Source organism: Oryctolagus cuniculus, chromosome 10, assembly GCF_051225735.1.
Source record: "Oryctolagus cuniculus isolate XC-2025 breed Fujian yellow rabbit chromosome 10, ASM5122573v1, whole genome shotgun sequence".
Lineage (NCBI taxonomy): Eukaryota > Metazoa > Chordata > Mammalia > Lagomorpha > Leporidae > Oryctolagus > Oryctolagus cuniculus.
The window spans coordinates 53643171-53670226 of NC_142876.1; the positions used below are offsets into that span (position 1 = coordinate 53643171).

General features: G+C 39.2%; 1 protein-coding gene and 1 pseudogene across 33 annotated transcripts in view; one reads left to right on the plus strand and one right to left on the minus strand.

Annotated features, from left to right (window-relative positions):
* OSBPL1A (oxysterol binding protein like 1A) overlaps nt 1–27056 on the plus strand; it is a 230497-nt gene that overhangs the window by 85317 nt on the left and 118124 nt on the right. For 18 of the 32 annotated variants that reach the window (XR_016214098.1, XR_016214099.1, XR_016214100.1 and 15 more), the window contains one exon: nt 13422–13528. The exons of 6 other annotated variants lie outside the window; for them this stretch is intronic. Coding sequence is in view for 11 of the 26 variants with exons in the window: in XM_070050375.2 (XP_069906476.2) it covers nt 13422–13528 (107 nt within the window). In the remaining 15 variants the exon portion in view is untranslated. Of the gene's footprint in view, nt 1–13421; nt 13529–20354; nt 21153–27056 lie in introns of those variants that run through there. 8 more of the 32 variants (XM_008261153.5, XM_089305246.1, XM_051851329.3 and 5 more) reach the window with 8 other exon arrangements.
* LOC103349352 (telomeric repeat-binding factor 1 pseudogene) lies at nt 1008–2599 on the minus strand (annotated as a pseudogene). The gene has a single exon (XR_016214103.1). The product of XR_016214103.1 is annotated as a telomeric repeat-binding factor 1 pseudogene (transcript).

Below are 27056 nucleotides of genomic sequence, written 5' to 3' on the forward strand. Positions count from 1 at the left end.
CCCGGTGTGCCGGCGCCGCTAGGCGGAGGATTAGCCTAGTGAGCCACGGTGCCGGCCCACAATAACATACTTTTAATTTACTTGGTAATAACAGGCTTGATACACAACTGATCATAATTTTCAATAAGTAAAAAAGACTATTATTCCATAGGAATATAAACAAGGGCTATAAAAATCACAAGATGTGAGTTTCATTCTTACATTTTTTTATTTTTCTATATTAACTACCACATAACAAAGATAGCATATGATATTTGTATTTTTGTGACTGACTTATTTCACTAAGCATAGTGGTCTCCTATTGTATTGATTTTGTTGCAAAAAACAGCATTTAATTCTTTAAGGCAGAGTAGTAGTCCATTGTGTATATCTATACCATATTTTCTTTATTCAGTCTTAAGTTGATGGACATCTGAGTTGAGTCCATATCTTGGCTATCATCCATTGGCAGTATAAATACCTCTTTCATATGCTGATTTCATTTCCTTTGGGTAAATTCTCAGGAGTGGGATATCTGGGTCATAGTAAATCTGTTTTCAGATTTCTGAGGAATCTCTTTTCTGTCTTCCATAATGGTTATACTAGTTTACATTCCACTAAGAGTGTATTAGGGTGTCTTTCTCTATATCATCACCAGTATTTATTTTTTGATTTTTAGGTGGTACCCATTCGAACTGGGGTGAGATGGAACCTCATTGTGGTTTTTATTTGCATTTCTCTGAGCACTTTTTCATGTGTCTGATGGCTATTTCTATTTCATCCTTTGAAAAATACCTGTTCATGTCCTTTGCCTCTTTCTTGATTGTTTTGTTGTTGTTGAATTTCTTGAGCTCCTTATATATCCTGGATAATAATCTTTTATCATATGCATAGTTTGCAAATATTTTTCCCATTCTGTCATTTGCCTCTTCACTTTGCTGAGTGTTCCTTTTGCTGCGCAGAAGCGTCTTAGCTTGATGTAATATCATTTGTAGATTTTTGCTTTAATTGCCTGTTTTTTGGGGGTCTTTTTTTTTTCTCTTACCAGGCTTTAATTTTTTATTGGAACAGAATTTAGGGGTATGAATATTGAAAGTGGCAAGGGTCAACAAATTTACATCTTATTAAAATAAAAAGATTCTTAAAGAATACAATGATAGGATATAATTTCACTCTTATGGCACAAAACCTCCTATTAATTGACTCACAGAAAAATAATGCTTTAAACAAAAATTTTAAAGACCAGTAAGTTTCAAAAAAAATGTAGCGTTCAAAATACTTAATTGTCCTTTTATCAACTTTCACAAACTCATTCAGTCTTCGCAGTCTGAGCAAATCATTTTTAGCTTCTTCATAGTTCTCCATCTGTCTTTCAGCATGACACTTGTTCGGTTGTTGAATTTATAATGCAACAGTATTTTAGACCAGCTTCCCTCTCCATATTTCCTCACGCCAGATCTCAAATTCTTGTCTTCTTCCCAAAGCCATGCCTGTTTTTTCCTAGGTCATCGTTTTTTGTAAGTTACTGGCTGAGTCTCTGGAACACGTGTTCTGTTTGTTTCAGTGGTTCTTCTGTTTTCTGTTTTCTCTCTCTCACTTTGAAGAGTTTCCTCTCTTTCCTCTTCTTCATCAAAGTCTTCTCTCCAGCTTCTATATTTCAGCTTAGATAAGAGATTCTTGTGAGACCTCAATAAGGATACTGTACCCTCTGAGGATTCAGTTACCATAGACTGTTTGTCATTAACACTTTTTCCTATATCCGAATTAGTTTCAGTTTCCATTTCAACATCATTGCCATTAGATTTATCTTGAGAAGTCATTGTTCTTGCTCTTTTACTTTCTACTACTTTTGCTGCTGCCTTCATTAGAAAGGCTGATGATTTTTCATTTAGTACACAATTCACGTAACTCTTAATTTTCTCCATCATGTGGTTGTAGCTGAAGTGTTGAAAAAAGGAATGGAATGTGTCTTTCTGAGATATTATCATAAGCAACTTTCTTTCTAAAGACGTATAAGATTTTGGATCACCAAATATTCTTTCAAACACTTCCTCTGCTTCCTTAAAATTGCCATTTTCCATACAAACAGCTATAGCCTGAATTTTAATTAAATTCTGTATTTCTTCATGAAGTTTGTCATGTTCCTTTTCAATTGAAGCCCAAATCATAAGGGCTGATTCTAAGGGTATAATTCGTTCATCATTTTCAAATTGTGCATCCAGGGATTTTCCCGCTGCAATTCTTGTCAAAAACTGACATATGTATATTGTTTTCAACTGATATGCTGTTAGATTGGATAGTCCATGAATAATAGCCTCGGCGCTGTCGCGGGTCCGGTGGAAGGCCTCGGAGCGGCCGTCACGGAAGGCCCGGCAAAGAGACAGGCATAGGAAATCGAGCATCCAGCCGGCAGCCACCGCCTCAGCCTCGGCCACCAGGCCCGCGTCCTCCTCCTCCTCCGGGGTCTCCTCCTGCTCTTGGCATTCGAGCAGTTCCTGACACACGAACTGCTCCTGGTCGTCTCTCAGAGTTTCTGTCATCCACTTCTCCGGGGAGTCGGCATCCTTCCCATCAGCACGGCCCCGTGGGCTCAGAGCCCCTTTTGGGGGTCTTATCCAAGAAGTCTCTGCCTATGCTAGTGACTTGCAGTGTTTCCCCAATGTTTTCCTTTAGTTAATAATTTGATGGTTTCAGATCATAGACTTAGATCATTGATCCATTGTGAGTTGATTTTTGTATAACATGTAAGGTAGGGGTTTTCACACTTATGCACATGGAGATCCAGTTTTCCCAACGCCATTTGTTGAAGAGAATATCATTTATGCAGGGAGAGATTTTAGCTTGTTTGTCAAAAATTGGTTGTATATGTCTGAATTGATTTCTGGAGTTTCTATTCTGTCCATTGATCTACATATCTCTTTTATGCCACTACCAACCTGTTTTCATTACAAATGCCCTATAGTATGTCTTGAAATGTGGTATTGTTATATCTCTGGCTTTGTTTTTGTTAAGATTGTTTTAGCTGTTTGGGGTCTCTTGTGTTTCCATGTGAATCTTAGGATCATTTTTTTCTAGATCTGAGAAGAATGTTCTTAGTATTTTGATTGGAATCACACTGAATCTAAATTTCTCTGGGTACTATAGACATTTTGATGATATTCTTCCAATCCATTAAAATGGAAGATTTTTCCATTTTTTTGTCTTCTATTTCTTTCCTTAGTATTTTGTAATTTTCATTATGGCGATCATTGACATCCTTGGTTAAATTTATTCCAAGGTATTTAATTTTTTGCAGCTATTATGAGTGAATTTCTGGTGTTAACAACTGTATTTTGTAATTGTAAAAATTCTAGGAAGTAGTTTTAAAAAATTTTCCCCTGGGTCCGCACTGTACCATAGTGGGTAAGCTGCTGCTTGCAGTTCCCATGTCCTATATGGGCACAGTTTGAGTCCCAGCTGCTCCACGTCCAATCCAGCTCTCTGCTGTGGCCTGGGAAAGCAGTAGAAGATGGCCCAAGTCCTTGGGTCCCTGCACCCATGTGGGAGACCCGGAAGAAACTCCAGGTACCTGGCTTTGGATTGGCCTGGCTCTGGCCATTGGCAACCTTTTGGGGAGTGAACCAGTGGATGGAAGATGTCTCTCTCTGCCTCTGCCTCTGTAATTCTGCATTTCAAATAAATAAATAAATCCTTAAAAAATAATAATAAAAGAATTTCCCCATGGCAGTGTTATTTCACATTCCATGTATTTTTAATTTTTATTTCTAATAACTATAGATGTATTAATTTAAGCCTTTTCCAGAATGTTCTTATGTCTCAAGTTGTTGAAAGCAGATTCTTTTATTTTGTAAATGTTCTATTCAATGTCCTGTGGCTACTTCAGTGGAGCTTGTTTGTTTTTTTGCTGTTTCCTGGGTTGTTAGAGGTTTCCTTATGGAATAGTCTTGTGTCTGTTTCTGTTGAGGCTGTAAAGGTTTCTGTTTCTTGACTAAGAACTTTAAATTTGAGTTTCGTAACTAAGCGTTTCTGGATTTCTATTTCTCATGGTCCCTATCCAGAGCAATTGGCAGAAATGCCTTTCTTCACAGTTCCCTTTAGGCCCAAGGTCAGTTTTTCCATTTCTACTTTCACTGGGATCTAACTGTTTACAAGGTCTCATCTGCTTGATTTGGGAATCCAAAGCCATGTATCATGCCCTCATGTGGGTTTAAAGTCTCATCACTTAAACCTCTGGGTTGATGTTCCAGTTGACATCCACCTCTGTCCTTGGCCTTTCCCACTAAGACATTGCTGGCATCTGTGTAGTATCAGCCTCAACTTTCTTGTTGTTGTTTTCTAGCATATCTGGGGGTTTGTCCTTTCAAACTGCTTGTTAATGTTATTTCATTGTTATTACCAGGTTACTCCAAAATGTTTGGGAAAATGGAATTTAAAGAAGTTAAATTACAAAAAATTTCAAAATCTGTACATATGAGATATCTTCAAAAAGTTCACAGAAAATGTGTATTATGAAAAAACGATATTTGGACTTCAAAGTAAACTTATTTATTCATTCCAATTTTTCACATGGATTTTTTGGAGTTCTCTTTATTGTGTTCATTATCTTGTTGGCTTAGGGTAGTCCTTATCAGTCTGCCAGGCATCTTAAGTATCCCATGCTCTTTTTTTATATAAAACTTATCAATACTCCACAAATTGTGTTATCCTATATAGTAGCCAACTTGTATATCCTTTTTTTGTAGTTTGCTTTGTATGTTTTACACTTATTATTTGTGCTTTGTAATAGCCCTGTGCAATAATATAGCTTTTATCTAACAGATGAGCAAACTCAGGAACAGAGGATTTAGGTAATTTCCCATAGGTCACAGGCCTAGTAAAATCCAGAGTCAGCATTGGATCCTAGGCAGTCTGGCTCCGGAGTCTACTCTTAACCAGCACAGAGTCTGCAGTAAGTCAGTTCTACTCATGTGCTTACCATTAATGTTTGATTTATAAACTGTAAACATTTTCAGATTTATAACCAGAGATAAAAGTATGTTAGAATTTGTTGATGACAGTCATGTTAGCTTGGCTTCTGTAATTGAGATGGCATTCAGAGCCTCATATTCTGCTATTTTGAAGCTCAAGTTTTGGGTGGGGTTGACATAGAGTAGAAGTTTCCAACCCACAGCAAAGAAACTCTCCTTTTTGTCCACATCAGATTTTTCTTCTTTTCTTGTCCTCATGTGTTTGTTTTTTTTTTTTATCTTGTTGTGCATCTCAAAAAATGCATCAATTCAGACAACTTCACAAGCCTAAATCTTGGAGTCATCTCCACTCCTCTTTCCCTATACAGATTTTATTGGCCAGTTCTCTTCCATATCTCTCTACCATTGTCCTTGGTATATTTCTGCTATAGTTGGTTCTCTGTTGCTATAACAAAAGAACTGAGATTGGATAATTAATGAAGAAAAGAAGTTTATATTGGCTCATGGTTTTGGAGGCCAGGGAGTCCAAGAGCATGGCTCCAGCATCTGCTTGGCTTCTGATGAGGTCTTTTCTTGCTACATCATTACACAATAGAGAATATTACATGGTGATAGAACCACTGAGACTAAGAAAACTCATTTCTGTAATGAAGCTATACCTGAGATAATCCATTAATCCATGGATGGATTAATCTGTTTATGTGAGCAAATTCCTCATGACCCATTCACTCCCTCCCAGGTGGTCCCACCTCCTCCATAAACCACCTCCATATACCATTACCATATGATTTGGAGGGTTAATTCTAACATGAGAATTCTAGAGGCCAAACATTCAAACTTTAGCAATCCCCCATCACTATACTAAAATAGGCGATAGCCATCATTTCTCATAGCAGCTTCTACTTGGGTGTTTACACTGCATCTGGTTTGATTTTCCTCCTTTACCTCCATGGACTATTCCATAGCATAGTTAGATGAGTACCTCTAAAACCAAACTGAATCTTTTCTGAGCCTTACCAGAAGCCTTCAGTGCCTTTCAGGTATAATCTAAACTTTGAGTTGACTGAGCTGATGACCTGTGACTACTGACTTCAACATCTTACCTCCCACCTCTTCCTGCTTTTTGTACTCTGTTCAGAAGCACAGAATTTTGCTCATGCTCTAGGGTCTTAGCGTATGTTTTTTTCTAAAGTATGAAACACAAACTTCTCATTGTAAACATGCAGCTTCCAGAAATTTCTCCTTGATTTCTCTAAGTGTTCTTATATTGGTTTTGAAATAACCCCATGCTTTTCCTATCATAGCACTAATCAGTCATGAACTCTTTCTGTTCCCCATTCTGAGCAGGACTGGTCTCCTCTAAGATCTTAGAGACCAGAAGAGCGAGCAAAGGTAGAGACCAGAACAGTTGGGCCAGTGCAAGCCTCTACAGAGCACTGGAGAGGAAATTCCTATCCTTGATCCAAGCTTTCTTTCAGACAACAAAGTTGACTGGTTCAATAGTGGATACACTATGGCTGGGAAACGAAGTAGGAGCCTGCATTGTGGCACAGTGGGTTAAGCCATCGCTTGTGTTGTTGGCATCCTGTATTAGAGTGCTGGTTCAAGTCCAGCTATTTTGCTTCCAGTCCAGCTCCCTGATAATAATGCACCTGGGAAAACAGCGCAAGATGGCCCAAGTATTTGGGTCCCTTCCACCCATATGGGAGACCCAAATGGAGTTCTGGGCTCCTGGCTTTGGCCAGGACCAGCCACAGCCATTGCTGCCATTTAGAATGGGGTATGAACCAACAAATGAGACATTCTCCCTCCCTCCCTGAGACATTCTGTCTCTCTCTCCCCCCTCTGCACTTCCCCCTTCCTCTTTCCCCCTTTCTCTGTTTTTGAAATTAATAAATCTTTTTAAAAATAAAAAAAACCAAGTGACTTATTACTTATAGGCAAGCATCATACTCTGAAGCACACTCAAGCATTCAGACTACATTTAACATTGCATCACATTTTTCTCTTCATCTTTTCTTTGTGGCACATACTTTTATATAACCCCTTGCCTGCCCTTCCCACAGGTGAAGTTCTTTAGATCATGTCTGACTACCCTGTTTAGTGTTTACCTCTTTGACTCTATTTTTCTTGAAAGGTTACTATTGTGGGTGAGGAACATGTTTGACACTTGAATTAGGAGTGATGAAATTCACTTATCACCTTTGAGATTTTATTCAGTTTGGTTAAGTTAATCTTCCCTTTTGCTTCATTTCATTCTTATTTGCAAAAGAATGCAAAACATATTCTATGGCTCTATTGGCTTCTTTCCTGTTGCTCCCCCTCTTCATGGAGGAACGACACTAAACCCTGCCTAGGCTTCATATCCGAGTCACGGCACCATTATGTCGCTCCCCGTCTTCGTGGAGGAACGACACAGGACCCTGCGTTGTTCTTTCGTCTGCTCGGCCCTTCCCGGGTTTGCTGCTGGTTCTTCCCGGGTTGGCTACTGTCCCTTCCACCTCCGTGGAAGGGCGGTTCCCCCTAGCCACTTTCCCCACTTCAGCAGGGGAGTGGCACACCGCCGGCCGGCTCTCTCGGGGGCTGCACAGGTGTTCCTTCAGATAGATGTTCCTCTTAGATGTTCCCCTTAGATGTTCCTGGTGCATGTTGCCTCTCTCCTCCTTTATAGTCCTCTTCCGCCAATCCCAACTCTGCTACCCACACGCCGAGCACGCTGCTCTCCTCCAATTAGGAGCAGGTCCTACAGTTTATTGGTGGAACTGGAGGCAGCTGTGTAGAAGCTGTTTCTCCCTTCTCAGCGCCATATTGTGGGAGAGCAGATGCATAGAATAAGTCTTAATTCCAGTAACTTAGTCTAGTCCGGGTTGCTCCCCACACTTTCCTGTTTCATTTGACCTGACTCTAGAAAGTCTCCTTGACAGGTACCCTATTTTCTATGCTTTTAAAAAAAAAAATACAATGTATTTTTTCTAGCTATTCTTATGCTTTCCTTACATTCCTCTAAAGACTCATTTGATTGCTATCATCCATTCAGAAGTACTTGTTTGATTTTCTGTTTCCGTTGCCTGACACTAAGTTCTGTAAGAACCAAAGCTATTTGTTTCTTATTTATCCCTTTAACTGAAGTACCTGGCATGGTACACACAGTTACCACTCAGCAAATTATAAATGAAATCCTCTCATTGCTGTAGAGTTCTCATTGACCATAATTCTGACACTGTCTTGCTCATAGCCCTAGTATTTTCATAACTACCTGATAGTACCAATTATAGTATTTTAGCTGTGTTTGGTTTGTTAGGCATATATTAGCAACTAAGATGTCACTTGTTCTTTAAGATTCAAATCAAGTCCCATTGCTTTCATGTAATTTGATTACTCTAGTCCATAATGATAACTTCCACTCTGAATATTTCACATTTTCAAGGTATATACAACTTGTTTGCTATTTGTCTTACAACTTTTCTGATACTATCTTTTTATTCTTGCTTAATTTAACTCATTCTACTTTGAGCTATATCCCTTATGTGCAACTTGTACAAAATATAAATATGGATATCCAAATAGAATGATCAGAGGTATTTGTTTAGTGAATAATTTTATTCAAGCTAGACATGTGAATTTGAACAAAGTTTATATTCTTGTGTCTTTTATAGTGTCCCCTCTCGATGTTTTTCAAGTTACAGTTTTATGTAGACATTTTTAGATTAACTGATATTTATGTCCAAATATTCTGAATTTTAAGGAGAGAATATGAATTTTCTTGAGGTATTTCTTTAATTCCTATTATGTAGGAAAATAATTATTCAAATGCCTCCTCTCATGAACGTGGGACCAGCTCTTGTACATACAGTTACATGTATTACTTTTCCAACCATTAAAGAGAAATTGTCTTATTTCAGTATTTTGTTTCCTGTTACCCTTAGTTTCATTACTAGACCTCTGAGTTTTTAGTTATTCTGCCTTCTATTTAATTAAAAGGAAAGCATATTTAAGGTAGGACCATTCCCAGAGGGCAAGGGTGATGAAATAAAATGCCATTCATTCATTTTTTTTTCTTTTAATATCTTGTCCCAAATGAAATATAAAAAAAGTTTTCTTGTGCCTCAAGTAAAAATGGGCTATTGTTAAAAATTACCTATTTTTTAGTGTATTCTGATCACACTAGTAAAATTAAATGAGAATGTTTTCACCTTGTGTTTTAAAGCAAAGTATAATTGTTTTAATGTAAAATAAAAGAATTTTAAAAACCATTGGTATTTTCTGTGCTACCATGGAAATAAAACATTTTTTATTCACTTAAAAATGTATTTTCTGTGCACAAAGCTCAGCATGGGATGTCTGAGGGGTCGAGAGATTTAGAGTTCACAGGGTAATAGAGATATCACATAACCACAGTTGCCCATGTCCTCTACTGCAACTGGATTTGACTGTTCTTGGGGTCCATTAGAGAAGTCATATCTCAAGGTGATGTTTGAGGAAGGCTTTATGGGAGGGTGGCATTTGAACTAGGCCTGGAAAAACATAAAATCTTCTGTTAAGTGGGGAAACTTCTGAATATCAGTAATTATTATTTCTAGTATTCAGGGGAGGGAACATCTTGAGCAGAAGTTTAGAGGCAATAAAGTATGAGACTGTTTCTAGGTAAACAGATATTTCCAGCAAAACAGTCTGGCTGAAACAGATTCAATTTATGGTGCATCTTATATGTTAGAATATGAAGTGTAGACTTTTTTACATGAGGAGGACAATTGAGGTTGCTGCATTAGAGTTCTGTTGGTTAACATATAAAGAAAGTACTTACCCACTACTTTTAAAACTTACCCAATTAAAAAATTATACAGTGTAATCATGAAAAGTGACAGATTGTGAGCTTTTTATGTCTCTGAAGTTATGTTTTTCTAATATGATCTTCTAGCAGCTTTCTTGACTGCAAAAATATTTTTAGTACAAAAAATAACTTTTTTCCTCAAAATTAACAGATTCTTATAGTAGGCCAAATAAGGTAACATACTGGCCTTTTTGCATTTATTCATGACAGTGTAGTCTCTAAATATTAACTGGCTAAAACATTTTGCAGTGATTCCCAGTTGGTGGCTTTTCTAGAAGCTTAGCAGTTCTGTTTCTTTTTATGTAGCACTCCTCGTGAGTAAACACCATTATATAAGCATGCGCTGCTGCTTGGCACTGCAGTGCAGCATATGCCAAGGTTCATCATTTCTTAGGCCATGACCCTGGGCAAGTTAATATTTATTCAAAATCTTACTTTAATACTAAATTGTCAGAAATTACAGAACCTTTGACTCTGTTTTAGATGAAAGAATTTTACTCTGTCTCAGTGGTGAATTTTTGTAAAAACTGAGTTAGAATATCTTTTTGAAAGCTTACAGAATCAGTTTTATTCAAGCACTTTTGATAAGTATTCCCAATAATGTATTTGGTTAATTTGTGGGTTTTTTTTTGCTAGTCAAGAGATATTTAAAGTATGAAATATCTAAAACATAGATCAAATTGTGGATGATCAAGTGTGTGGTGGTATTTAATAAAAGCAATCTATCCATGAATAATTACTCTTCTATCTTCCTATATTTGTGTCATGAAAGTGGAAAATTACTAGATTACACAGAAAATTCATGGAAGACAAAGGCTGTGTCTGTTTTTTTCTGATACATCTCACAGTGCTTGGTCCACAGTTCTCTGTGAGACATCTGTTGAGGTACTATTTAAGTCATATGGCAACTAGCATATGGTATTCCCTTTTGCTATTTAGCAACTAAGTAGAGACTAGATATTGTAATGTATATCAGACTCAAAATGAAAAATAAAGTATGTGAAATCAAGATACATATTTTAGACTTTACTTTTAATTATTTGGGTTTTATTAGCAATATCTAATATTAGGAAAATATTCCATAAGATGAAAAATGTGATGAAATATAATCTTTGATTTTTGTATTCCAACATTAATGAAAGGTTGTTAATGCCTTTCTTCATTCACTCTGACCTCTCTTTTTATATTTTTTTAAAAAGATTTAGTTATTTGAAAGGCAGAGTGACAGGGAGGGAGAGGAAGAAATAGATATCTTTCATCCTCTGTTCAGTCCCCAAATGCCCACAACAGCCAGGGCTAGGCCAGGCCAAAGCCAGGAACCTAGAAGGAACCCCATCCAGGTCTCCCTTGTGGGTGTCAAGAACCCACTTGGGCTGTCATCTGTAGTCTTCCCAGTATTTTGGCAGGGAGCTGGATCAGAAGCAGAGCAGCCGGGACCTGAAACTGAAACTCTGATATGGGATGCTGGCGTCACAAGCTGCGGATTAATCTGTGCCACAACGTGTGCCTTTCGGACTATCCTTTTACTGTCTAGTTTGCCTTATGAATTTTGAGAAATAACTTTTCTAGGAAAAAGGCTTTCCTTTTCTTAAATAAGTCAAATTAATGTAGAAAGTGTGGAAACATTTGAAAAAATAAGATGATTATTTTTAATTTTATCAGAAACAGTGACTCAGTAACTTGGTATATATTCTCGGAAATTTTGTTTTGGTATCCTCAGTGATATTGAGTGCAAAGTCTTATTTTCTTATTTCCCATTTGAAAATTTTGCTTTGGGGCCAGGGTCATGGTGAAGTGGGTTAAGCTGCTGTTGGTGGTGCTGGCACCCACCAGTTCGAGTCCCAGTTGTTCCACTTCTGATCCAGGTCTCTGCTAATGTGCCTGGGAAAGCAGTGGAAAATGGCCTAAGTGCTTGAGTGCCTGCCCCCTATGTGGGAGAGCTGGGTGGAGTTGCAGGCTCCTAGTTTCATCCTGGACCTATGGCCATTTGGGGAGTAAACGAGTAGATGGAAGATATCTCTGTCTCTGTCTCTTCATCTCTGTCTTTCAAATAAATAAAAAAAAAATTTTTTTAAAAGGCTTTGCATCTTGGTGGGACCCAGTGCTCTCTGGTCTAATATTAGCAAATCTCTTACATTTGGATTTACTTTATCACTTTTTTTTTTTTTTACTTTGTCACTTTGGCTTACTTTTGTTTACCATGTTTTAAGAACATAGTTTTAAGTAAGTCAAGATTATTTAAAGTTTATAGAGAGTGTTATGCATTTAATTGTCCTTTTTTATGAAAAGCTTTCTGTAGTATTCAGATTTTTATTTGATGGAAGGAGCAAATATTAATGTATAATTAACAAAAAGAAACTGTTTCAACTAAGTACATTCCTCACATCAATATGAGAAAATGTCATTATACTCATTTTTAAGTGATATGTGCATTTTGCAGCTTTCTCTTGCTGGTATGCTTTAAAAACTTGTTTTTAATATCTAAAAGGGTTGGTTTTCTTTAGGGGATCTGGAAAATGAAGATACTACTATGTTTTTGTTTCCTACTTAAACATATAGTAAAAAGATCCTTGACCTTCATGGAGACATAGTTTTGAAAATGTAAAGACCTGGGCTCACACTGTGGCATAGTGGGTTAAGCAACCACCATGTCAGCACCAGCATCCCTTATGGGTGCTGCTTGAAGTCCCAGCTGCTTCACTTCCCATCCAGCTCCCTGTAAATGCACATGGGAAAGCAGCTGAAGATGGCTCCAGTATTTGGGCCCCTGCACACATGTGGGAGACCTTGATGAAGTTCCTGGCTCCAGAGTGGCCTGGCCCCCTCCATATGGCCATTTGGGGAGTGAACCAGCTAATGGAAGTGCTGGCTCTCACTGTGTCTCTCCTGCCCCCAACCGTAAATCTACCTTTCAAATAAAGAAAAATAATTAAAAAAAAAAAAAAGAAAATGTAAAGACCTATTTATGCCACACATTTGTCTGAATGAGAACTAGAGGAAATTTAATTAATGCCAACTCCAGATGTTAGCCAAGTACAAAATTCAAGTACAAAATTATTTTTGTATGCTTTTATTTTCTTTGAATAAAATTACTTTTTTAGCATTCAAATATTATGAACGAAAATGGTAAGCATTTTCTTTCTCATCAGATTTTATTGAACATTTAAAAAAATTTCGTTAACATTTATTTAGTAATATAATTTTCCAAAGTACAGTTTATGGATTACAATGGCTTCCCCCCCCCACATAACTTCTCTCCCACTTGCACCCCTCCCATCTCCTGCTCCGTCTCCCATTCCATTCACATCAAGATTCATTTTCAATTATCTTTATATACAGAAGATCGATTTAGCATATATTAAGTAAAGATTTCATCATTTTGAACATTTTATTACTAACATCTATAAATTTTTTTTCAAATCTCATTGACACTTGTGAAGTATAGGCCTTCCTTTTTCTGTACCAACTTAACAGGCCCTGATTATAGTATGTGCTTAATAACTGTACCCAAGAAATATACTGTTGTATATGCATTGCTCGGGACAGCTGGAAGGAAGCATGAAGTTAGTGGATAAAAAATATTTTTGTGGTCTGTTTAAGATTACTTCAAAATGTTACTCATTGCATTTATTTTTTTTTTATAGAAATGCTTCCATCATTTCTTCAGAAAGTTGAAGTTGTCTCTGAAGCTTCTAGAGAAACTTGTGTAGCTTTGAGTGATTGCCTTAATCTCTTCACTAAACAAGAAGGGGTACGTTGTTTGGAGTAAAATTGTTAAAATTAATTACCTAATAAGTCATTGCATTCAAGTTCAAAGAAAAAAATAGTATTAACAAATACTATTAACTATTAAAAATAGTATTAGCAAATACTAACAAAATAGGAAAAGTAGTATTAACAAAGGAAAGAAAAGCTTTATTTTTTTACCATAATTTACAACTTATTTGATTATGTAGGATGATTCTGAAATAACTTGTATTCATGTCTTTTGAATTTATTGATGTAGCCATGTTTCACAAGTTTAATGTCCATCTCCTCAGGGTTGGTGTGACATTTCAATAAGAGATGCGAAAATAGTCTAGAAACAAAAGGTCTTTATACAAAAAATACTTAATGCTTTATTTAGAGATTAGAGTGTGGTAGTACTAACAGATGTAAACTGAGCACAATGGATGATAAATTTTTGTGCTCTTTTTCTCCCAGCCCTCTTCCCTTTCAATAAATTGCCATTTGCTTTCCCAAATTGGAATAAGAGTGGCATGCTTATCCATCAGTAATTCTTTTTCCAGTGAAAGAAAAGTCATAAATATGGAAATTCATTGCTTGAACTAGCATTTTTCTTGCTTTATATATATTTTTATTTTCATGATTTTAAAATAAGGCAAGTATCAAAATGCTTTATTTTCCATTGTTAATTTCTACATGCTTGTATGTTTAATCTTCAATTTTTTTTTTAGATTAAGACAATACATTTTTACTCTGGTTTTAATTTATTTGTAACTTTTGGGTAAAGATTAGGTTTTGGCAAAATAGATAGATGAAAATGATTTTGCATGTTTCTCTTAAATGTAGAAATCTGATATTTTCCCATGATTAGAGTGGAAACCTTATGAAATCAAATGCAATTTTAAATATATTTGCTATGTGTGCTATAAATTTCATATAACAATTTGGAGAATAAGAAAAATATTGAAATACTTAGAAGGTATTTAAAACAATTACAAGAGATCTTTTTTTTTTTAACTTTTATTTATTTATTTATTTATTTATTTGACAAGCAGAGTGGACAGTGAGAGAGAGAGAGAGACAGAGAGAAAGGTCTTCCTTTGCCGTGGGTTCACCCTCCAATGGCCACTGCGGCTGGCGCGCTGCGGCCGGCGCACCGCGCTGATCCGATGGCAGGAGCTAAGTGCTTTTCCTGGTCTCCCATGGGGTGCAGGGCCCAAGCACTTGGGCCATCCTCCACTGCACTCCCGGGCCACAGCAGAGAGCTGGCCTGGAAGAGGGGCAACCGGGACAGAATCCGGCGCCCCGACCGGGACTAGAACCTGGTGTGCCGGCGCCGCTAGGTGGAGGATTAGCCTAGTGAGCCGCGGCGCCGGCCTACAAGAGATCTTTCAACATAATTCTGTTAACTACCACAGGAAAATATTAGTCATTATGGAGTGTTCATTCTAATACATTTGGAAGCATTCCTTCTCAGCATTTCTATTTTTAGTTTTTGCAAATTTTATATGCTAATTTATTTAAAGAGGAATGATTTAATTTTACAAATCTGAATAGAATGGTAGCCTTATAAAATATCACTGAAGTTAATTTATGATGTCACAGGATTCATATACATTGTAAAACCAAATTTTACTCATGGCTCTTACATGGTACCTGATGGATGTATTGCTAACTTTTTGTCTCAGAGATTTGTGTTTGTAAGGTTGAGTAGTAAATTAGAAGTAATGTGTTATGTTGGTATGTGTTTAATTTCTGGACAGGTCAACCTATTCCAATTTTTAAACTACTTAACAAAATTAAGCCAAATGCTTCTCTTCATAAAGTATAGATATGCAAGGGTATTAGCCTAAAATTTAGACTTACTAACCTCTTTTAGTCTCTTAAATTTTTCATGAGGCTTAAAGAAGATAATGCAAGCAAAATGCTTCATATTGTGCCTAACACATCCTAAGTCCTGAATACAAGTTAACATTGTAGAATCTTCTATAGAACGAACACTTGTAACCTCTCTTCCCTGATGGTTATCTTGGAGTGTTCCTATCTTTAACATTGGGAAGAGATAGTGTTGTCTAAAGAAGATTTAATTGACTGCTTGTGTAATGATTCGGTTGTATTTCCAACCTTATGACTTTAAGTGACAATGTCTCTCAATCTTGCTGTCTTCGTCTGTGAAAGGGAGAACATATGAAAAGTTGTTCAGAGCACTGGTCTGAAAATCTGAAGGACCCATTTTAAGTATTTCTTTAACCCACTGGGCACAGGATCAACTGTGTATGGATGGAGTATATGTGTATACAGTGTGTTACCATACTGTGTGGAAGCAGTATTCATTTAGTAACTGGCATTTAATGTTTCAAACTTGTACAGTATCTTTTTTTTTTGTTTAAAGATTTATTTATTTGAAAGTCAGAGTTACACAGAGAAAGAGAGGGAGAGAAAGAGAGAGAGAGAGGTCTTCCTTCCACTGGTTCACTCCCCAATTGGCCACGACGGCCAGAGCTGCGCTGATCTGAAGCCAGGAGCCAAGAGTTTCCTCCAGGTTCCCATGTGGGTGCAAGGGCCCAAGGACTTGGGCCATCTTCTGCTGCTTCCCAGGCCACAGCAGAGAGCTGGATCGGAAGTGGAGCAGTGGTCTCGAATTGGCACCCATATGGGATGCTGGCACTACAGGCAGCCCCTTGTGCAGTATCTTTAATTACCCTTTCTGTTCTATAAAGTATCAACTCTGTGATACTGTCAGTAGGATCTATGGATTTCCTTCTGAGAAATGACAGCATAGACAGTGGCTAGGTTACCCCAACTATTTGAAAGATAAATAGTTTCCCTGAAGTAAGGCTTTCAAATATCCAAGGATTACAGCAGAGGAATTTAATAATTTAATAACTTGAGGTCCAAGTGGCATAATTATGCCTTATTTGGCATTGTAAATTACATTTCTATTACCTGGACATTTTATTACAAGAGAAATCATCAGTTTTGAACTCAGCAGACCTGGATGTAATTCCTAGTTCTGCTCTTTGATCTCTTCTTTTTAAAGACAACAATCTCCTGTTTGGAGTGGTAGCCAACTAAAACACCTGTGGGTTGTTTTGAAGCGTAAAGGAACACATACTGGCAGAACACCTGTGAGCACTGCCCCCAGGTGAGGGTCCCGTAGCTGTGCCTTCCGTCCCCCCAGCAGCAGTCTTCTAGGTGTCTCAGAATTGTGCTCTGGCATGTTAGTAATTACCCTGTGCCTTCATATGGAGAAGCCCTCAGAGGAGATCATACAACATCACATGTGTTTCTAATAAATGGGCCAGTCCTGCATACACTTTTTGATTGTTTGCTTCTTACAGGCTTTTAAAATTTACCTTTTCTCATGGTCAGGTGTGCCTGCCTGTAGCTGTAGTGTACTGATCCCTTCTGATTGACTCTTTTCTAATTTCCTGTTTACTAGTAAAAAAAAAAAAAATAGATCAACAAACTTGGTAAAATCAGGCCCACAGTTAAGAGCAAGGTTACACTGTGTGAGAAGCTTAGGGGATTTATAGTGACTGCAGGCCTTTGTGCCTGAGTTTTGTGCCTTCTGTTTCTTTGGTCTAAGAGTGGTTTTTGATACTCTGATAGGACCTACATCTTCATGATTTTCCTATGTACTGTAGATAAGTGAAGCATTATTGCTGGTAGGTTTTATTTGTAAATAAATCTACCTACATTTTTGAAAAAGCTACAATATAGAAAGTAAAATTTGTAGTTGATATACTAAAGAGAAAGCTAACAAGTGAGGCTGGTGTATGTAGAAGCACAACAGAATGTCAGTGCTGTTTTTCTTCATTACTCTTGAATGGGAATTTTCTTCAAAAGTGTAGAAGCTGGTTTCATGTGCTACTTTTGTTTTTATAGTTTTCCTCCCTGCAGGATGGTCTCAGAAGTGGTTAAAATGTCACTCAGAAGTCATCTTTGGTGCTGTGCCCTCCTTGGTCTCTGTGTCATGGGGCTCCCTTGATCTTTGTTAAACCAGTTTGTCCGAGTTAGGAACCTGCCTATTTTAAGCTAGTATAAACATCCTTATAAAATACTTTATACTTTCATGTTAAGTCTTCTGACTTCTGAAGAGCGGTGACCCAGAAGTATGATGGGGTGATAGTGGTGCCGAGTGTGCGCCATAATGGAAAGCTTCAGACTCTAAATGAGAATTACCTGAAAGACTGGAATTCTGTCCTGCCTCTCTAGACCAGGATGCTGGTGTCTGCGAAATTTTGTGTTCATGGTGGACTCAGAAGTCTACAAAATGGTCTCCTCTGTTCATTGAGCTTCCTGTGCTTTCCAGCTCTTTTAGTCATTCTGTGTCACTGATCTCATCATTTGTTATGGATACAACAGCTCCTTCAAGCCTTCACCCTTCTCTGACCCTTGAATCTGTGGAGTTTCTCCATCTCCTGCTCTGAGCAGAATTTCTTGGTTGAACACAAGGTAGTCACTGTCTATGTCCCCTATTCCTAACCACTACCACTACTTGCATGTGCTCCCATCCTTTAGTCTTTCCCTTTGTCAGAGACATGTCTCCTTCCATCCTGCTTCTTCAGGAATTTTGCTATGCAAAACAGCTCATTCTAATTTTGAATTATCTATTTAATTATGTATAGCTTTTCTCTGTCTCCCAACTTTTCATTTCCATTATTTAAAATCTGATACTTGCTGATTTTTCATTCATCAGCTAGTCTACTGAAACTATTCTTGCCAATATCTCCTTATTGCTAAATCAGAGGGCACTTATTTTTATAGCCCTTGCTTTTAAAACATTTATTTTCATTTTATTTGAAAAGCTGAGAGACATATAGATGCCTTCCACCCACTGGTTCATTCCCCAAAGGCCTGCAACAGCTGGGGCCAGGCCAGGCTGATGTCAGGAGTCTGGAACTCAATCCAGGTCTCCCACATGACTGGCAGAGATCCAAGTATTTGAGCCATCACCTGGTGCCTCCCAGGATGTGCACTAGCAGGAATCGGTGTTTGAAGCAGTGACTTGAACCCAGGCATTCTGATATGGGATGAATACATCCCAAATGGGTCTCACCACTATGCCAAATGCCCACCCCAAGGACATTTTTACATGGTCTTGCTGACAGTTGAGTACTTCTGCTTTCTGGAATTCTCTGTGGCTTCCACCGTACCTCCCTCTTGTGCTTCTCTCCCATTTATAGCAGTAGTTTCTCATTCACTTTGTAAAGCATCTTTCCTTTTGCCTGTGCCTTAAATGTTACTATCCCTAGTGCTCTGTGAATGGCCTTCTTATTCTGTCTTCCCTGGATGGTTTTACCCACTAACTTAACTAGAAATCCACAATAACTCAGTTTTCTCCACCATAGACCTCTCCTGAGCTCCAAACCAGTGTACCTAGTGCCTCTGATTACTTAGTTTTATCAAAAGCATTTCAGACCCGGTGTGTCCAGGACAGAATTATCCACTGGGTTCGTAGGATCACCACCTATTCAATAACTCAGGCCAGGATCATGGGAATTGTCTGGCTCATCCTTCTTGCAACTCCCTGCCTTTGATCAAGCCGTGTCTATTTGACTTCCTGTATCTCAGTTGCCTGTCTGCCTTCTTGCCCAGCATGCCACACAAATTCTGCATCACCACTCTATTAAAGTTCTCAGGATTGCTGTGTTGGATGACTGCCACCATTTCCCAATTCCATACGCCACCCTTCAAAACTAGGTTTGGTGTCCCTCCTATTCCAGGAATTCCCTGCTATTGTCACAGATATCACATTGTATCATTATATATTCACTAAGCTGCTGGAGCTCCTTGAGGAAGCAACTGTATCTTATTTTTGTAGCATGTTAGTTAGCCTGCTGAAGATGGTTAATGTTTCCATTAAGTGATGAATATAAAGGAAAAAATACAGGATTCTAGAGCAGACCAATCTGGGTCTAAACTCTGCTACCTTGACCTAGAATAAGAAGTTATATTCCATTTCCAGGTCTGAAGATGAAAATACCAGTGAGTTCCTGCATGTAAAGTACCTGGCATATTTTATACAGGTATCCTGGAAATTACCTTCTAAAACAAAGTAGCTGCTTGTTGCTCATTGTTGTGTAGTCTGGTGCTCCTTTTGTTAAGAAAATTCGTGCTCTAATTTTCAGAGTCTAGGGAGGAAAATTTTGTAACAGGGTCTCCTCTTCAGTGCCAAAAATGACTTTTCTAAACATAATAATATTTAATTACCAATTTAGAATGAAAAAAAAAAAGGATGGATTTTTCAAAAATGGCAAGGCCTTGCTGACATCAGTTCCAGGTTTTCCCTGTGTGGCCTTATTGTGTTTTACACATTGTGTATCTCTAGCAGAAATTCTGTGCAAGACCACTGATTGCAGTGGAAGTGCAAGTACCCTAGGATCTTGTTAAAGAAATACTCACTTTTGTTAATTATTACTCTGGACATACTCTAAAGTAAGAGTTGAGATTCTTAGACTTTAGAAAGGTTTAAAACTTATCTTGGGACAGAAAGTGTGTGTGTGACCATCACAACATAGTTAGCCAGATAGCTCATTAATCTGAACATCCCACGAAAGTGTAGTGTTCTATGTGAGGGGCTTTCCTGCCCGCTGAGCTTGTCTTCCCCCTTGGAGCCCTGCTGGAGTAGCAAACCATCTACTTCACATTACTAAGATTCATACTGTTGTTTTCCCCATTGCTCAAATCCTACCCCAGCTGACCTACTAAGGTAAAAACAGTAAGTATGTGAAGACTGCAGTGTAGCCCTCATTGTCAACATGAAGAGTTGAGCATAAGCCCAAGTGTCAGCCTAGGCTGGAGTGGAGGGGATTGACTTCTCTGAGTTAGCCGGCGGGGGGCGGGCTGCTCAGGAAAAGTTGTGGGGCCGGCCTCTGCTCGGGTGGCGGGAGCGCACTGCTCATTCCGGGACCTGCCCTGAGCCTGCGCGCCGCGTACACGACCAGCGCTGGGAGCTGCTTCCTAGCCTGCCTCCAGCGGAAAGCCGGTCCCTGGCTTCGCTCCCCCGGGCGGTGTGCAGGCAGTCCCTGGCTGAGCCCTACCTGCGCCTCCGCGGAACCGCGGCGCTGGGGGAGGGGAGGAGGGACCCGACGACGACAGCAGCCTGCTGCAGGCCACGCCGCTACCGCCCGCCCGCTCACACTCTTCCCGGCGAGCTCTGGAGGGCGGGTCTGCGGCCCAGCCCGGGAGCCTGCGGCAGGCCAAGGGGCGCAGTGCTGACCTCTGCAACCCCGGGCACGGCGCAGGAGTCGTGGGCCGCGGGCTGGCAGCGCCGACGCCCGAGCTCGTTGGGGAGGGGCCGGGCATTGCTGCTGCCCAGCCGGAGCCAGGGGCGGGCCGCACGAAGGTGACTTAGGGAGACCTTGCGGTGCCGCCCTGGGTCGCACCTCCCGGATCGGCTGGACTGGAGGGGAAGAGGAGGAGAAGGAGGAGGAGGAGGAGAAGGAGGAGGAGGAGGAGGAACAGGCCGAGCGCATTCGTGCAGGAGCTGGCAGAGGAGCACCGGGTGGAGCGCGCCAGCCGGGTTCTCGGATCCGGCCCAGGTGGGTGGGAGTGTGTGCCTGTCCTGGGCTTTGTCGGGCAGCCTGGGAGCCAAGGAGGACCACGGGCGGAGGGGGCAGGGTGGCCAGATGTGACCGAGGGATGTAAGTAGATCCAAGAATAGTTGTACACTGTGTGTGGAGCCGAGCGAGCCTAGTGCTGGGGGGACTCCACACTAGGAGACCTTGTTCTCCCTGTTGGCGTGGGGGCTTTCTGTCAGATGTGTGCTCCCCTCGGATCCTTATGGGAAGAGCCCCTGGGGAAGAAGCCCGTTTGTCTGCTACATACATATTTTCCCCTACTAAATATCACTATTAGGTCAAGTGGTGCTGGAGTGGGAGGAGTAAGACAGTGAAAGACATTATTGTCCTAAATAACCTTCCAAGTTAGTGAATTTTTTTTTTTTTTTTTTTTTTTTTTTTGCATGGCTCTGCTCTAGCTGACATTGAGATGGGGTTATCATTGCCGCTTCAGAGGCCGTTAAAATGCCAAGAATACGCGGGGAAATGCATGAGCGGCTTGAGGAGAGAAAGAATTGTACCGGTGTTGGGGAGTGGGGAGGAAGCTTATAACTTCCATGCTTTGGTTAAGGATTTTTGATTACTCATAGGCTCTCTTTGCAGCCTGCACCAGGGGGGAATCGGTTCCCAGCACTCGGAGCCTATGGCAGGCTGCTCTGTTTTCTGTTGTGCTGGATCTTTCTGGGTTGGAGGGAGAGGAAGATGCCAGGGAAGAGCACAGCGTTTCTGACTTTCTAAAGCTGTTAAAAAGTTTCCTGATTTTCATTAAATTCAAAGACAGGGTTGAGGCATTCCATTTTGAAGGCATTGTAATGCTTAGCTGAAATCTTTGTCCAAAGAGAAAAATGTTTGAAATGTGTGTTGGTGGAGTGGCCTATAGGCTAGAATATGGGGATGTAAATGTAGACTGTCTTTGTGGTTTGAGGATGCACCAAAGGTAACCTCTGATCCAAATAATGTTTGATTTTTATCCCTGAAGCTGATGACTTTGGCAAGGTAGTGCAATTTTGACATAGTGGATATTTAATCTGAACTTGAAAACCAGACAGCTGTTAAAGCTTTGTCCCAGTGTTAATATTAATAGACGAGTTTTAAAGGAATTTGTATCACCATGATTATAGCTGCTGGGCTCACTTTAGAAGAGTCTTCTCTTTAGAAATCCTTTAAAAGTTAAGTTTTGGGGGAGAGTTTCACCAAGGGTGTGACCTGCAAAATCCCTTTATCTCAGTTTATACTCTAAGAAGGAAGGAAAATAAAGCTTATTAAGTTTTCTATACTAAAAGCAAATATGTTCATTAATATTCAAGGTAGCTTATAAGTATTCCCAGAACATTAAAAGTTTTGTACATAAAATAATTGATAATTATGCAACATCATAAATAGAATTTGTACAATCTAATATTTATTTTTGACAATCTTTTAAAACAATTTGATAAACTTTATTTCTGATACTCAACTATATGACTATCAGATCTGTGATGATTATAAGAAAACATTTAATTTAAAAGTAGAAGTTTAGAATTTTTATTTGGTCTACATTTCAGCATATATTCCTAAATATGAAATGTAATCCAGAGATACCCTGGTACAAGTTAATTTTGGAAGCAATTACTATGTAAGTTATACATAAATAATATGAAGTCTCTGTGCAGTGGCGATGGATTTCATTTTGATAACTGGGAATTTTTTTAAACAGAAATACATAGTTTTAATTAGTGTGTGTGTATGCTTGTGTGTGTTAGGCTTGTCATGCTTCATGTGACTTAAGATCTGACCTGATAGGTTTGTATGTCACAGTGATTCCAAAACTGTCTTCTGCATGTGATTTTGTTGGTCCTGTTCTTTGCCACATTTCCAATATGGAAAGTGGTGCCTGTCTGCTACTCTGATGAATTCTGAATGAGTTAAACAGGCAGACATAATTTTCTTTCCAATTTAACTTCACAGTCTGAAGGACATAACCCTGCTACATTGTTACAGTGGTCAACTGTGGATTTGGTGTCTCTGATTTTGTGTAATGCTTTCATCTTAAGTAATTGAATGAGTATTTACAGAATGTTTATTTCTTCAGAGAAGACTAGGCCGGTCTGTCTGTATAAAACTTAGACTTTACTGCAGGAGCCAGGTGACTAGATCCTTAAACAAGGTACAGCATACCCAGAAGTGACAGGAAGGAATGGATCCCAGCAAGAAGTCATTCCTTGAGACTAAACAGTGGAGGGGAGAATAAGGAGACTACAAGTCTAAATGAATAGATGCACAGTCTTCTTGAAGGACTTTGTAAAACATGCTTAAAGAGTTGAGACTCATCTTGGGCAGTTAGCATCACTGAAAGGTTTTAATCAGGGGAGAGACTTAACCCGATTTACTCCTTATGAGAAAGGATTAGAGGAAAACAGGCATGAAAGCATAACAGCAAGGTGCAGGAGTTCAAGAGAGATAATCAGGGCCTGAAATAAGTTAGTGATTGAGAAAAAGGAAAGAAAGACACAGAGCAGAGAGTTGCTTCAAATACAAATGACATACATGGGAGCTGGTAAGAGATAAAACGTGGGGTTAAAGAAGAGGAGTCATAGATGACTTCCAACTTCATGGCATAAGTGACTTGATAACAGGTGACTAAGTAGGGAAGTTATGGGAAGATGAGTTGGGCATGTTGGCATCCAAGTAAATTCATCCTTGTCCAGTAAAAATTTGAGAATCATTAGTATGGTAATCAAGGCCAAAGGAATAAATAATATCCCATAGGAGAAGTACCTGAAAAAGTTTGAAATCACCGAAGTAAATTACTGACATTTAAAAGACAAGTGGAAGAAGCAGAGTCAGAGGAGTATCCTGAGAAAAAGCCATCAGAGAGGCAGGAGAAGCTGTGGAAGGGGTCAGGGGAGACTAGGATTTCAGCAGACACGGGGGAGAACTGAACTGTGCCCATGGGATCTGGGAGCCTGATGGTGGTGGGAGTCTTTGATGAGAGACATCTGAGAAATAAGATTTGGGAAGAAGCCAGGTTGCAGTGAGCAGAGGAGTAAATGCGAGGGACGTGAGGAAATGGAGATAATGAAGATAGACTGTGAGTCAGTCTCTCTCTGTACACGCATTATCTGAATGCAATTTTATTCCTTCCTTCCAGTCTTTATACCTTGCCTTCCTTTTTGTGTTCTAAATATGCTGGCCAAGGCCTTCGGGGCAGTATTGAGTAGAGGCTGCGATGGTGTGAATCCACATTCATCCCTGATTTTTTTTTAGAAATGGTATATTCTAATGATTCATAGTTAAGAAAGACATTTAATAAATACCATTTCCCAGATTAATGAAATTTTGTTTCATTCTTACATCGTTGAATTGTTTTTAAAATGATGGAATGGTGTTGAATTTTGTCAAACATTCTTTCTGTATCAACAGAATCATATGTTTTGAAAAATCTACTAAGCTCATAGGTTATATTTTTAGACTCTTTCTAAAATAAGCCATCCTGTTTACCTGGAATGAACCTAATTTGGTTATGATGTATTATCTTCAACATTCAATTTGGTTTGTTTTGGATTTTAGCATCTGTGTATATGAGTGCTGTTGACTTGTAAATTGCTTTTCTATTCTGTCCTCATCACAGTTTAGTTTCAGTGTTATACTGACCTTGTAAAATTAGTTCAGAAGTATTGTTTTGCTGTTCTCTGAAAGAGTTTATATAAAATCTAAATCCTCTATTCCTTGAAAATTTATTAGAACTTTCTGATAAAACTATCTTATTGTGAATTTTGACTACCAATTAGATATCCTTAGTAGTTACAGGACTATTTTAGTTTTCAGTTTCTTTTTGGGTCAGTTTCAACAAGTTGAATATTTCTAGACATTTACCCTTTCCAGTTAGGTTATGAAATTTGTTAAGGAAGTGCATAGTGGGCTGGCGCCGCGGCTCACTAGGCTAATCCTCCGCCTTGCGGCGCCGGCACACCAGGTTCTAGTCCCAGTCAGGGCGCCAGATTCTGTCCCGGTTGTCCCTCTTCCAGGCCAGCTCTCTGCTGTGGCCCGGGAGTGCAGTGGAGGATGTCCCAGGTGCTTGGGCCCTGCACCCCATGGGAGATCAGGATAAGTACCTGGCTCCTGCCATCAGATCAGCGCGGTGCGCCAGCTGCAGCGCGCTGGCCGCGGCGGCCATTAGAGGGTGAACCAACGGCAAAAAGACCTTTCTCTGTCTCTCTCTCGCTCTCACTGTCCACTCTGCCTGTCAAAAAATAAAAATAAATAAAAATAAGACAAATTTAAAAAAGTGCATAGTACTCTTGCATTTTCTTCTTATGTTGAATCTGTAATTATGCCTTCCCTTGCCTATTTTTTCTATTTTCTTTTTCCTAATATTTGGCCATCTCTGAATAGATTCCTCTTTCTCCAAATGATTGTGTCTAAGATTTCATTAAAACTATCTGATTACTTTTTAGCTTTGTTATCTATTACAGATTTTTCTTTTAAAATACTTTTCACAGTTAATCTCTATCCCTTTGAGTTGACTTTTTCCTGGAGTCTATATATTTTTATTCTCTGTCCCTTGAAAGTGGATAATTGTTTCTTTTTCAGATTTTAAGTTATACATTTCTCAGTTCTAGTATTGTAATTTAGCGAATGCTGGTACACCAATGCTGACTTTATCCATTATTTGGATTATTTTATAGATCCTGATAATAAATCTTTGTAGACTCCATCTCTTCAGATTGCAAACTATTGATGTATGTAGTCTAGGTGCTGCCTTGTATTACTTAAAACATCCAAACCTTGTAGGTAGTTAGGATTACTTGTAGTTGTTTTTGTCTTAATCATTCTTTCTTGTTTATACCACTCGCATTTCTGTTTCTTTTTTTCAGTTTGCTCACTATCTTCCTTTTCTCCCCACCTCGTTTCCTATCTGTTGATATTTTGAGTAGTGAAATAAGGATTGTCACTCCCTTGTCCCCTCCTGCCAGTTTTTTTCCTCACGCTTACTTTCTACCCCACTACAATTTGAGGACTTTACCATCATTTGTGTTTTCCTTCTCCTCAGAACCTGAGCCTCAATACCAGAGAGGAAAAAGCCAGCATGACCTGCCCCTCACTCTCTTCAGATCCTCAATGTTTTATCATTGTCTCTTGCATGATCTTTGTTAGTCCTTATTGAGTTCTGCTGAGGAGGACCAAGTAGCTTGAGAGTATGAGGAAAGCATAGGAAGCAAGTGCGGACAGTAGCCCATGAAATTGCTGCTTTGAGGAGTCCTGAGGCCTGGATTTTTCTCAGGGCCTTTTTCTTGAACTTTGACTCTGAGCAATGTATGCCACAGATCACGGTCTATATCTGTAGTACAGGATTATTAACACAGACCTTTTGTCTCTGCTTCACAGATTTCTGTGAGACTCAAATGAGATCAGGGTAACCCATCTGTTTTATGTAAGATAGTTTTCTATGCTTCCTACCCCAGGAAAGCTCTTAAAATGGATTTGGTGGCAATTCAAGGGCAGAGGTGGAGCAGAAGTGGTCTGTGGCATGGTGTGATGGATGACAGAAACCCTGATGGGAAGCAGTAGGTGGTGATAGGAATGGTGAGAAGCACAGGAGTGCTCACCAGTGGTTGAGAGAGGTTCCGGTGGGAGGCCTGTCTCCTGGAGAGAGGTACCTTCACCTCCCAGGCTGCAGACGGGACAGTGCTTTTGTGACACCATCCATTCCTTGACCCAGGAATTGCTACATTCAGGACATAGGGCCTTTTTGTGCTTGCTTGAGAAACCAGCCTCCACTTAGAAGAGTGTTTCTGTGAGGGAGATTTTGGGAGTAGAGTCTTTAAAATAACATTTCTTGTGATAGAATTGATTTAATTTTAGATAGTTTCCATTTACACTTGTTATTTTACTTTTTAATTGTGGATTAAGTTGTTTAAAATCCCAAGGTCATAGAGTCTTGTCTTAGAGTGTACAGCATCTGGTCTGATGGTTTTCAAAGTTTTTGTTGTTGTTGTTGGTGGTGGT